The sequence below is a fragment of the Apodemus sylvaticus genome, chromosome 12 (genome assembly GCF_947179515.1).
Source record: "Apodemus sylvaticus chromosome 12, mApoSyl1.1, whole genome shotgun sequence".
In the NCBI taxonomy this organism is placed as follows: Eukaryota; Metazoa; Chordata; class Mammalia; order Rodentia; family Muridae; genus Apodemus; species Apodemus sylvaticus.
In genome coordinates, this window is record NC_067483.1 from 39829219 (window position 1) to 39841101 (window position 11883).

The window sequence follows — 11883 nt, forward strand, 5'->3', positions numbered from 1 at the left end:
GGGTGTGGCCGGGTCTCCTCAGGGACCTCACTATCCTCCACTGCACCCTGGGAATTAAGGACGGCTTTGCCTCTGCTTCAGCCAGCTCCTAGCCCGCCTCTTCTCTCTCCGCTTGCCTCCCTGCCTCACTCCCTGCTCAGGGAGCGGCCTCGCTTGCTCTGGGCGCCCAGTCTCCTCCCTAGCACCCTTTGTCTCCTATTCACTCCCCTGTTCATTTCTGTTTCCAGTGCAATGTGCCACCCCAAGCCCTCCCACCTCCCCTGCTTCCCCGACTCCACCAGTCAACCCCCTATCGTCTGACCGCCCCCGGGGCGCCGACAGCAGCCATACCATGCGGGTCTGAGCTCTGACGTAAGCACTTTTCTACTGTATTTCATGCACCCCAGGGAGGGGGCCCTTCCTCCACCCCACTGAGTCATGATGCCCTCCCATTGCTTCTCCCCATCCTGGTCCCCTGTGCGCAGTGTCCCCCTCCATTTGTTCGCTTGAGCCACCAGTGTCTCTGAGCAGTACTGGCTGCAGGTGACTGGTGCTGCTGCTTCTTATCGATGACTCTGCTTCTTTGCAAGCAGAAGAGAATGGTGCTCATCCCACACCTGTCTGTTGCTCGGGAAGGTCCTTCCCTGGCCCCCTACCTCCGTATCTGCCACCCCATACTTCCGGTCTGCTAATCGGCTTCATTCCCCCCCCCCTTTACCCCCTCCGAGATCCACAGCAAGCCTGCCACAGAACCCTAAGAGCTGTGTCTCCACTCCCAGGCATTAATGTAGCTGGGGGAGACAGCGCTAAAGTAGCTTGCTCTTCGCCCCCGCGGCAGCACAGAGCCTGTGTCCGGAATGGAGTGGGTGGGGAAACCCCCCGACTTCTTACCCTCCTTTGCGCTCTTTCCAGGTTAGGGAAGGGATGGCTCCCCGGCTCTTTGTAACGAAGCGTCTTCTCCAGAGAAGCTGGCTGGAGCTTGCCCCCCCAGGTTCCCTTCTCACCGGCTCTTCTTTTTTCTAGTGCAAGCCCTGGCTGAGGCCAACGCTGTGAAGCTCCACAGAGCCACCTTCTGATAGCATCCACTGCACACCCGAGGCTCTGGCTTCTCACCCTGGCCTCCTGCCTGTGCACCCAACCATGGGAACGCTCACCTCAGAGAGCCAGGCTGGGGACAGGGGCTGCTTCATAAAGGAACATGGATATCTTCAAGTTCACCTCTGCTGCCCTTGCCCTGAAGCCTGCACTGTCACCTCATGGCTCTAAGGCAAGACCCGGGATGGCAAGGCCAGCATGGTGTGCGTCCTCTCTGATGCCCCAGTCACGGGGAGCTCAAGTGCAGGTCTGGATGGCATTGTGTGGCCCTCCCGCCCCATCCTCCCCCGATGGAGTCTGTGTGCTGGTGGGGAGCATGCGCTCAGCTGTGGGTGCGGGGTAGAAGTGAAGACAAGACAGACTCCATCCCTCGGAACCCATACAACACATCGAGAGGCCAACTCTTGCCGCCACCCTCCTCCTGTTCAGTCCCGGCTGCCTCAGTGATGCTCAAGGCTTTCGCACGGCTCTGCTGATGGGTTTCCCAGAGTTCCCTGGAGGCCAGCCACCCTGCTTGAGCCAAAGAAGACGATGAGTTATAGGGAGAGGCTCCTGGGCTCCCGGAGGGATCAGGCGTGTTAGGGAGAGATGACAGCAGGTCTGCACAGTGTCTGAGGGCAAGTTGGAAGCAGGAGCAAGACGGAAGAGGAGAGAGGCTTAGAGAGTGAAGGAAGAGAGGGCCAGATGCTTTTCACAAGCAACAGGGATGTAAAGAAGAAGGGAAATGAGACGGGAGAGTAGGAATGGCTTCCCAAGTGTGAAGCCTTAGGTTAGTGCCAAGCAGAGGGCCTGTCACCTCTGTACCTTCATGACTTCCTCAGGGGCAGGAGGCCCCTGGGGGACTCTCTCCAGGCACACGTCAGCCCCAGCTGAGGTGCTTGGTAGCAAGGTATGAGGTCAGGGGATGTGAGAGAGATGTAGCCTGTGAGGTGGTCCTATCTGTGTCAGAGCCTGCTGTCTTTCTCCCAGGGTCGTAGGCAGAGAGAAGACGGTCTTATATAAGGTCCGTCAGCCTTGGGGCCTTACCTAGCCAGTTAAGCCTGGAAAGTACTGTGGGCTGGCTGAGGCTTGCTCTGGGAGGGGGAATGAGGATTTAACTGTGAGGCCAGGTCCTTCCTTCTCACCTCAGGCATCTAGAGCAGGACCAGAGAGGCTTTCTTCCACCTCACCTGCCCAGGGAGAGACAGTAGCAGAGCACAGTCTTCCTCTAACCCACCTACCGTGTGTGAATGTAGCCAAGGAAGGCAAGCTTCAGACGCCAAGGCCTCAGGCCTGCTCTGCCACACTTTCTGCCCAGAGACTTCAGCCTGAACATCAGTGGCCCCAGGAAACAACTGCATCATCTCCCATCAATCCATCACCACTCCGTCATGGTCGGGACAGTTACTGGTTCATATGCAAGTAAAGATGACAGTTCATTCAACAAATACTAGTCAACCACTCTTTGTGTATCAGGTACTGTTCTAGGTGCTGAGGATATTGTCTTGCTTCTGAGGGACGCTGGATCAGGGGGATTCCACCTGTCTTCGCCTCTGTCTGGCTTCTGGAAAGTGCTCCTTTATGACATCTCTTATCTGCATAGTTCAAGCACCCCAAATCTGCCCTTTCCTCCTTAAAGACTGGTAGGCGGGATCAGCTCCGAGGTTACCCTCTCTCCCCATATCCTCTTCCAAAAGAAACAAAATTTTAGGGCTTTCCCAGTCTTTGTCTCTCCTTTTAAAAAAAAAAAAGTGGTATTTTTAGAAATACACGTGAAATACCAAGAAATGTCTTTGCCTCTCTACCACTCACACCCGCATTTCATGAAGCTGGTTCTTTATGTTGCTTTACATGCCTTAATATATGTTTTATGGAAGTGATCATGTCATAGATACCCATGTAATATATATATATATATATTGTCTGGATGTCAACCCCTTCCTCAGCTCCTGCCCTGACCCGTTTTCTGTCCACGTCATTTTTAGCATGTTGAAGCCACACCCCTTGCCTTTTTTGATCCAAAGAAGGGGAGAGGAAAGATTTATTTTAAGGCAGACCTATCCTATGCTTTTGTTTAAAAAGCAAATCTATTTTCAAAATGTGCAATGTCTGAAAGGGATTGGTGATGTGTGAGGGGACCGGGGCGACTGTCCCTGGTCCCAGTCTATGCCCCTCCCTCTGCCCTAGTGGCCTCCCTGCCATTACCCAGTCATTGTAAAGGGCTGGTCCCCAGGTTTGCCTGGGCTGCATCCTGCAGGAGAAGGACATTCCCTCGAAAGTCCTGGTCTAAGAATTCGACTTCACTGTCAACATTAGAAAGCAGCCCAAGGGATGTCAAGCCTCGAGGGAAGCATGTCAAGTTGTCATGTTTACAACTGCAGGCGTTCAGTCCTCACACAGACCCCTGGACCACCTCCCATCAGCCCTCTGTGAGGAAAGGCCAACAGGTTGCTGGCAGCCATCTTGAAGGATGTCAGTCTGCTCCCTGACAGAAGCAAGCCACACAGTGAGGCCCAGAGAGAGTGGCTTGGGGCCCCCTGTGTTCTCTGGTGAATACTATGAGCTTCCTAGGCCTCTCACACTTCCTCCCGAGCCTACCCTGTGTCACACCCATTTCCCTCTAAGACTTTTTTTTTTCCCCTCAGAGTTAATATGGCACTTGGGTCTGGTATCCAGACTTGAAGCCTGGTTCCTGGCTGGGGAGGGCCCCACAGTCAATGTCAAAGCTTAAGTCTTTCCCAGGAAGGAGCCTTCAGTGCTCTGACAGGCTGTGGGCTGGAGTTCTGCTGTGGCAATTCAGCTTGTCAAACTTGCTTCCTGACAGGTGATGGGGAAGGTGGCAAGGAGGTGGGGAAGGATGAAGGCCCCTCTCCCCGGAAGGGGTGTGTTTGGGAATTTTACAGCACCTCTGGCCAGCTTTTGAAGTCTGACCTCCAACCCTGGCATTCGCTGGCCCTCTTCCCAGACTGGAAGCTCTTGCTGTGAGTGAACAGAGCCCAGACATAGGCCCAGGGCTATGCATCCCTTCTGGGGAAAGTCCTGACCACCCACACAGGGCCTTCCCAAGGAACACATTACCTCCTCCACCAAGAGCCAAAAGGCTGCGATCAGATACTGCTACCGTCACTTTAAAGATTTTTTCCGAGGAAGCAAGCTTGCGAGCAGCAAGTGTGCTCTCCTGCCTTTGCGAAAGGCATGCACTGGGGGCAAGGCTACTACTGCAAGATGGAATCCCTTCCTTCCCCATAAGGCACCCTCCTCCTGGCAGCTCTTTAAACTAAGGAAAAATACTATATATAAATATATATACATATATATATACATATCTATTTATGCACATATTTGGGGCCAATTTGGTTTGCTAGTGTTAGACAATAAACCATACAAGGAAACCTAGGATCTCAGTGTCTTTATTTAGTATGGAAGTGACCTTAGACAAAGAGTTAAGGTTAGATGAACAGCATCTCTGTGGGGACCACACCGTGGTAGCATCCCCTGAGCATCTGTCTAGCCGACCACCCTCCCCTGGAGAAGGGGCGCCTGGCTGAAGGCGGTGAGAACTGGCTCCCTCCCTTCAGCGTCAATCTTACTAGATTAGGTACTGAAGAACCCCAGTGAGCTCTACATTTGTATCTTGCAAGTTTGTATGAACCGATACCGGAAATAAAATAAGTGGTTTTTACCTGTGGTGTGTGTGTGTCCCTCTCTGCATCCGTGTCAGCCTTTCACTGATCTGTCCTCCGGCTCCACTGGTGACAGACAGAAAGGAAGAGCAGGGATGGGGGGGGGGGAGGTGGGGACTAGGCACAGTCCCTGTGACAGCTCTTCACTGTCACCACCTCAACTGCACTGCCTCTCTACTTCTGTCCAAGTATTCAGAGCTCGCAGTAGAGAGGGTGTCCTCAGCCTGGAGCCAGGGGTGGTTGTCACAGATTAAGGTTGCGTAATGGCAGCATTGGGTGGTATGTTCCTTGATTTGCCTCTGACACTGGTGGTAGAAGCATAGAAGAAGAAAAGGATCCTAAGCTTTGTCAATTACTACACAGTAACTGACAGCTCTGTGGCTATTTGGGGGCATGGAGGTGTGTGGGTGGTTGGGGGGGGGACCAGAAAGACCACCTAGGCTAAGCCCGTTGCAAACTTGTAGCAGATATTTGCTGAGTGTGAAGGACTCTGAGACCCTCTCCATTGGCGATCTTACCGTGAGGAATGGCTCATAAATAAAGTTGGGCATGGCGCACGTCTGTGATCCTAGCACATGGGAGCAGAGGCAGGAGGATTGAAACTTCCAGGCCAACCTGGGTTACATAGAGAGACCCTGCCTTAAAAAACAAACAGGGGCTGGAGAAATGGCTCAGCGGTTAAGAGCACTGACTGCTCTTCCAGAGGTCTTGAGTTCAGTACCCATGTTGGCTCACAACCATCTGTAATGGGATCCGATGCCCTCTTCTGGTGCGTCCGAAGACAGCTACAGAGTACTCATAAATAACAAACAGCAGACAATCTGTTTCCTTTAATGTTGTCACATCCTATCTGCATCCCTACAGCAAGAGTAGGGATGTTCCTTTTAACATATATATTGCTGGTTTTGTGTGTCAACTTGACACAAGGTGGAGTTATCACAGAGAAAGGAACTCCAGTTGGGGAAGTGCCTCCATAAGATCCATCTGCAGGGCATTTTCTCAATTAGTGATCAAGGGGGGAGGGCCCCTTGTGAGTGGTGCCATCCCTGGGCTGGTGGTCTTGGGTTCTATAAGAGAGCAGGCTGAGCAAGCCAGGGGAAGCAAGCCAGTAAGGAACATCCCTCCATGGCCTCTGCATCAGCTCCTGCTTCCCGACCTGCTTGAGTTCCAGTCCTGACTTCCTTTGGTAATGAACAGCTATATGGAAGTATAAGCCCAATAAACCCTTTTCTCCCCAACTTGCTTCTTGGTCATGATGTTTGTACAGAAATAGAAACCCTGACTAAGACAGGTGACATCCCCAGGAGAGGAGCTGTGAACCAAAGGCTTACGGCAGGTCGTGCATGCCTATCATAACAGCACAGAACACCGAGGCAGAAGGATCTTGAGTTGAAAGTCATGAGATTGGTATTTTAGTTTGGTTTTTATTGCTGGGAAGAGACACCATGACCACGGCAGCTCTTAGAAAGGAAAACCTATACTTTGGTGCTGGCTTCCAGCTTCAGAGGTTTAATCCATTATCATCATAGCAGAAAGCATGGTGGCACCCAGGCAAACATGGTGCTAGAGAGGTAGCTGAGAGTTCTACATCTTGGTCTGAAAGGCAGCCGAGGGAAACTATATGCCACACACCTGTGATTCCAGCACAGAAATCAGGTCACAGCTTGATGAGACAGCATTAAAGTCATATGAGACCTCAAGGCCCCGCCTCCACAGTGACACGCTTCCCCCAACAAGGCCACACCCACTCTAACAAGGCCATGCCTCCTACCACTCCCTTTGAGCCAGGTTTTCAAACACGTGGTCTATGCAGGCCATTCCTATTCAACCCTGCACAGTTGGTGAGATGACTCAGCAGTTAAGAGCACTTGCTGTTCTTGCCGAGGGCCCAGGTTCAGCTTGCGGGACCCACAAGGCAGTTCACAGCCATCTCTAACTCCAGCTCTAACTTCACTGTCCTCTTCTAACCTCCGAGGGCATACTCAAAATACTCATACCCTGAAATAAAAATAAACAACAAAACGATTCCGTGATTAGGAGCTGCTCTTCCAAAGGACCTGACTTAGGTTCCCCACACCCACATCAGGTGACTCTTAATGGCCTGTATGTTAACTCCAACTGCAGGACCCTGGTCGCATTCTAAACCCTGAGGCTCTAGCTGCAACCTCAGTAGACCAGAGCCTGTGGGGGTTGTCTGCGGGGAACTGTGCAGTCGTTAAGTACCATCAAGTACCATCAAGTACCACTGACTCCGCAAACAAGGGCTCATGAATGAAGATTCGGCTCACGGGATGCAGATTCCCAGCATGTTCCAGGGGCAGCTCTACCCACCCCTCTCAGATCACCCAAGCCAGGCTGGGTGCCTGTCCTAACCGGCACAGTCCTGAAATGACCTCCGCAGTACTAGCTTGCAGAGAGCTGCTCTGGAACGGTACACACGACTGCTTATTTCTTAGCTGTGGTAGGTCAGGCAGGCTCCAGACCACACCTTGGTCCCCGCTTGACTCTAGAGCCGTGATTCTCAACCTGTGGGTTGCGACCCTTTTAGATGTTGAAGGAGTCATCTAAAACCTTAGGAAGACATATTTGCATTACGATTCATAACTAGCAAAATTACAGTTAGGAAGTGACAATGAAAATTTAATTTTATGCTTGGGGGTCACTCCAACATGAAGACCCGTGTTAAGGGGTTGCAGCACCAGGAAAGTTGAGAAGCATTGGTCTAGAAGACCCAAGGCTGCAAGTCTAGAGTCTAGAGCAGTAATTTTGCTACTATTATGAGTTTTTATGTAAATATCTGATATGCAGATGGTCTCAGGCAACCCTGTGAAAGAATCATTACACACACACACACACACACACACCATTGCAAGGGCTCGAAACCCTCAAGTAGAGAACCACTGCCCTACAGCGCTCCTAGAGTGAGGTACAGGGCTGAGGTGTTTTAAACAGAGAAATCCGGACCACTGAATGGATTCTGCAGCCTCAGATCTTCATCATCTGATGATAGTGTCTATTCCTAAGAAGTTCTTGAGAAAAAGAAAAAAGAAAAAAAAAGGTGGATGAAAAAGCACTTTTGAAAAATGGGGGTCTAGAAAAGGGGAAATCATTTGAAATGTAAATAAAAAATATATCAAATAAAAAAAAAAAGAAAAAAAGAAACGTTGAGTTCATTTACAGTCATGGCAGAGTGTAGTGGTGACACTGAGAAGGTCCCGAGCTGCCTGCAGGGTGTGATGGCTGGAAGGGTGAATGTCTAATTAGCTTCTTCCTTCACTCGCGGTGGCTTTTGCTGGAAGACTCGCTGGCCAGCCAGGGAGCCTCTAGGGCGCCCCCTCCTGTTCACATATATGCATCACTCTTTCCCATGGTGGCCAGTTGAGGCAGCGGCAGGCTGAGGACCAGTCTGGCTGTTCTATGGCCAGACTCCTTCCTCGGGTTGGCCTTATGGAGGTCCCTCCTCAGGAGGGTGTATTGTGGACACCCAGCTCCAGTGTCTAGAAAATCATACCAGGAACGTCCACTTCAGGGGCCTCTTGTCCCTGGTCCCGGGTCGGCTACACTGGAAGTGATGGAAGAAAGTATTCCTAGCTGATGTTTGATATTCTTTGGGAGCAGTTTAGACGCGTAATTTTTAGATATAACAGCCTATTAGTAGAAGACTAATAACAGAGAGTAATTAATCTAACTATACTAGAATATTAATAGCAATAACTCATTAAGTGCTTACATGATTAATCAAGGTACCCAGATCAATGCACTGGTATATGGCTCCTCGGTAATGCTCATTATACCCCCCCCCAATGTGCCAGGTATTATTCTTAGCCAAGAAACTGAGGCACAGAAATTTTAAATAGAAACCCTAACGTCTGATGCATGACATTAGAGCTTTCGCGTTTTAATGGCTTTCATACTGCCCCCTAGTGGGTGTTTAGGAGATTTGCAAGAGAGCCGTTGGCTATCGCAAGCATGGGTGGCAAAACTCTGGCTAGCTTTTAGTTGTTGCACCCGCACAGCACAAAAACATCCCAAACAAGACTTATCCCGGTCCTCAGCAAACCCCTTTAGAATGCTAATGCCTGGACCAAAAAGCGCTTCTCATATAAGCTTATCCAATGTCAATTCATCAGACTACTAAAACGATGTGTGGGCTTTAAAGCTTTTTAGAATAACCTTCATGAGCAGCTCTGTGAGGTTTTAGTAGGGATATGACACACTCTCAAATTATCAAATAACACACATTACTATTATTATTATAACAGTTTATAACAGTTTGTGCAACAGAGAGTTCTTTCAGTGTCGTCAGGCTGCGTACTGAAGAGCAAAGAGTAAAGTATCTGTCTGAGGGGAGCAGAGCACCCCAAAATCATTGAAGAGAGCCCTCAAACCAGTGGTTCTCAACCTGTGGGTCATGCATCAGATATCCTGAGTGCCAGATATTTATGCTATAATTCATAACAGTAGCAAAGTTACGGTTATGAAGTACCGACGAAACAGTTTTATGGTTGGGGGGGTCACCACAGTGTGATCAGCTGTATTAAAGGGTCACAACATTAAAAAGGCTGAAAACCACTGCCTTAAACAGATGTCTCTGGAACAAAGCTTTGGGGAATTATTTCGGGTGCTAGAGAGACAGCACCCACATCAGACAGCTCACAACACCTATAACTCCAACTTCAAAGCATCGTGTTCAACAGGCACCTGCACATCACTCACACACACACACACACACACACACACACTTAAAAGTAATAATAATAACAATAATAATAATAAAAAGCCAGGCACGTGCCACATGCTTTAATTCCAGCACTCAGGAGGCAGAGGTCAGAGAATCTCTGTGACTTCCAGGTCGGCCTGGTTTACATATCAAGTCCCAGGACAGCCAGGAATACATAGTGAGACCCTATCTTAAAAAAAGTAGTAAAAAACTTTCATGTTTTGCCACTCTTTCCATTTTCCCTTAATTTTTAAAGTTTTCCATTGTGTGCAGAGGTCAGAGGGCAATTTTGTGGGATTCCCCTTCCAATTTTAAGTGGGATTCACCACACCTTTATCCTTCAGGCCTGATCCTTTACACGTACATTTTGTATAGATGCTGGTTTCTCTGTCTTCCTCTGATGCTATCAGAGGATCCACTCGTGACTGCCTTCCTCAGTCCATCCGCCGTTGCCCACTGATCTTTGGGAACATAATCCACTGAGGCCATTTAAATGGCATCACAGTGCACTTCATTCCCCCCGGGATGGCATTTCACGGCATATATGCGTCTGCCACCATAGGCCCATCTGGTGTCGTGACAATGTCCCCACACAGCCTGCTTCCCTGCAGACACCACACGCCTCCCTGTGATCTGCTCCTCTTTTCCATTCCTACGCTCCTGTTTCCTCTGCTATATGCAATTACCTGGGCACCGTGATCATCCAACATAGATATTTTGTGGGTTTTTTTTCTTTGTTTGCAGTTCTAGGGAATGGAATCTAGAGCTTCAGTCATGTCAGGCAAGCATGCTACCATTGTGTAATGAATAGACCCAGGCCTTTTAAATTATTTTTTTAAATTTGTATTATTTTATGTGTCTGAGAGCTTTGTACATGTGTATGTCTGTGCACCATGTGTGTGCAGTGCACAGAAGTCAGAAGCCAGCATTGGCTCCCCTGGAACGGGAGTTACAGACAGTTGTGAGATATATAAGTGCTGGGAGTTGAACTCAGGACCTCTGGAGGAGAAGTCATTGCTCTTAACCGCTGAGCCATCTCTCCAGTCCCAGATCTAGCCCTGTTAAATATTTATTTATTTATTTATTTATTTATTTATTTATTTATTTATCTATTTATTTATTTGTTTATTTAGATTATAATTTACATCATTTCCCACTCTATCCCCTTTCCTTTTATCCCTCCAAATCCTCCCATAATCCCCTCCTTGCCCTTTTTCAAATTCATAATCTTTTAAAAATTATTGTTGTTACCCATATGTGTATATTCATATATATTACACACACACACACAAGTACAACCTGCCCAGTCTCTATAAAGTTACTTGCATATGTGCTTTTTGAAGCTAACCCTTTGGTATTGGATAATCGGTAGGTGTGCTCTTCCCTGGTTAAGACTGTGTCTCCCATTTCCAGCGTTTCTTAGTTGTCTATGGTTCTTTGTATAGGGTTGAGGCCTTCTGTGCTTCCCACCTCCTCCATCCATGTTAGCATGCCTCTGGTGTCAGCCTTGTTCAGCTCACGTGTGGGCAGTAATGTTGGTGAGGCATTATGGGTGTAGCTTCTGACATTCCTAGGAGACTCTGCTCACAACTAATTCTCTGATCTTCTGGTCCTTGCAATCTACACACACACACACACACACACACACACACACACACACTTCCAAAATACTCCCTGAGACTTAAGGTTTTGGAGCTGTTTGTAGATGTACCCATTAGGACTCTATCCGTTAGATCCAAAAGCACAACTCTGCATCTGACTGGTTGTGCTTTTCTGTAATGGTCTCCATCGGTTGCAAAGAGGCAAGGTGAGGACTCCATTTCCCAGGCTAGACCTTGGAGAAAGACTCTTTTCAAGAATTTAGTTTTGAAGTGTGATCTCATTAAGTTGTTCAGGCCGGCCTTGAACTATGATTGTGGAAGACCTTGAACATGTGACCCTCTTGCTTTAGTCTGTGGAGTAGCTGGGATGACAGGCCCATGGGGCTCCTGGGATCCGGTTTTAGCCGAGTGTTTGCTCCCTACTACTTGTGTGTGTGTGTGGGGGGGCTCTTCCTGAAGAAAGGCTCTTACTAAACAGTACAAACTGGCCCTAAACTCACTGTGGGGTCCAGACTTGCCTCGAACTTGAGTTTCTCCTACCTCAGCCTCCTGAGGGCTAAGATCACAACCCTGTGCCACCACACCACTGCATACAGTGACTCAAGGTTATTGGATGCCTGCTTTTGTATTGAGACAGTGTCTCAGGAAGAAGTCTTGACTGGCCTGGCACCCACTCTGTAAACCAGGCTAGACACCGGTTCAAAGAGATTCGCCTGCCTCTGCCTCCCAAGTGAGGGAATTAAAGGCAGGTGCTGCAACGTCTCCTGCTTTCTATTTCTTTTAAATTCAGACTGGGCAGTGGTGGCGCACGCCTTTAATCCCAGCA

The 11883-nt window shown here is 49.1% G+C and overlaps 1 protein-coding gene across 4 annotated transcripts in view; it reads left to right on the forward strand.

The window, feature by feature from the left end:
* The window catches only part of Plekha6 (pleckstrin homology domain containing A6), a 141014-nt gene extending 136279 nt beyond the window's left edge, over positions 1 to 4735 (forward strand). For all 4 annotated transcript variants that reach the window (XM_052200051.1, XM_052200048.1, XM_052200049.1 and 1 more), the window contains 2 exons: positions 228 to 351; positions 1003 to 4735. In XM_052200051.1, coding sequence (XP_052056011.1) covers positions 228 to 343 — 116 coding nt within the window. In that variant the 3' untranslated portion in view covers positions 344 to 351; positions 1003 to 4735. The remainder of the gene's footprint in view (positions 1 to 227; positions 352 to 1002) is intronic.
* Positions 4736 to 11883: the final 7148 nt, after the last annotated feature.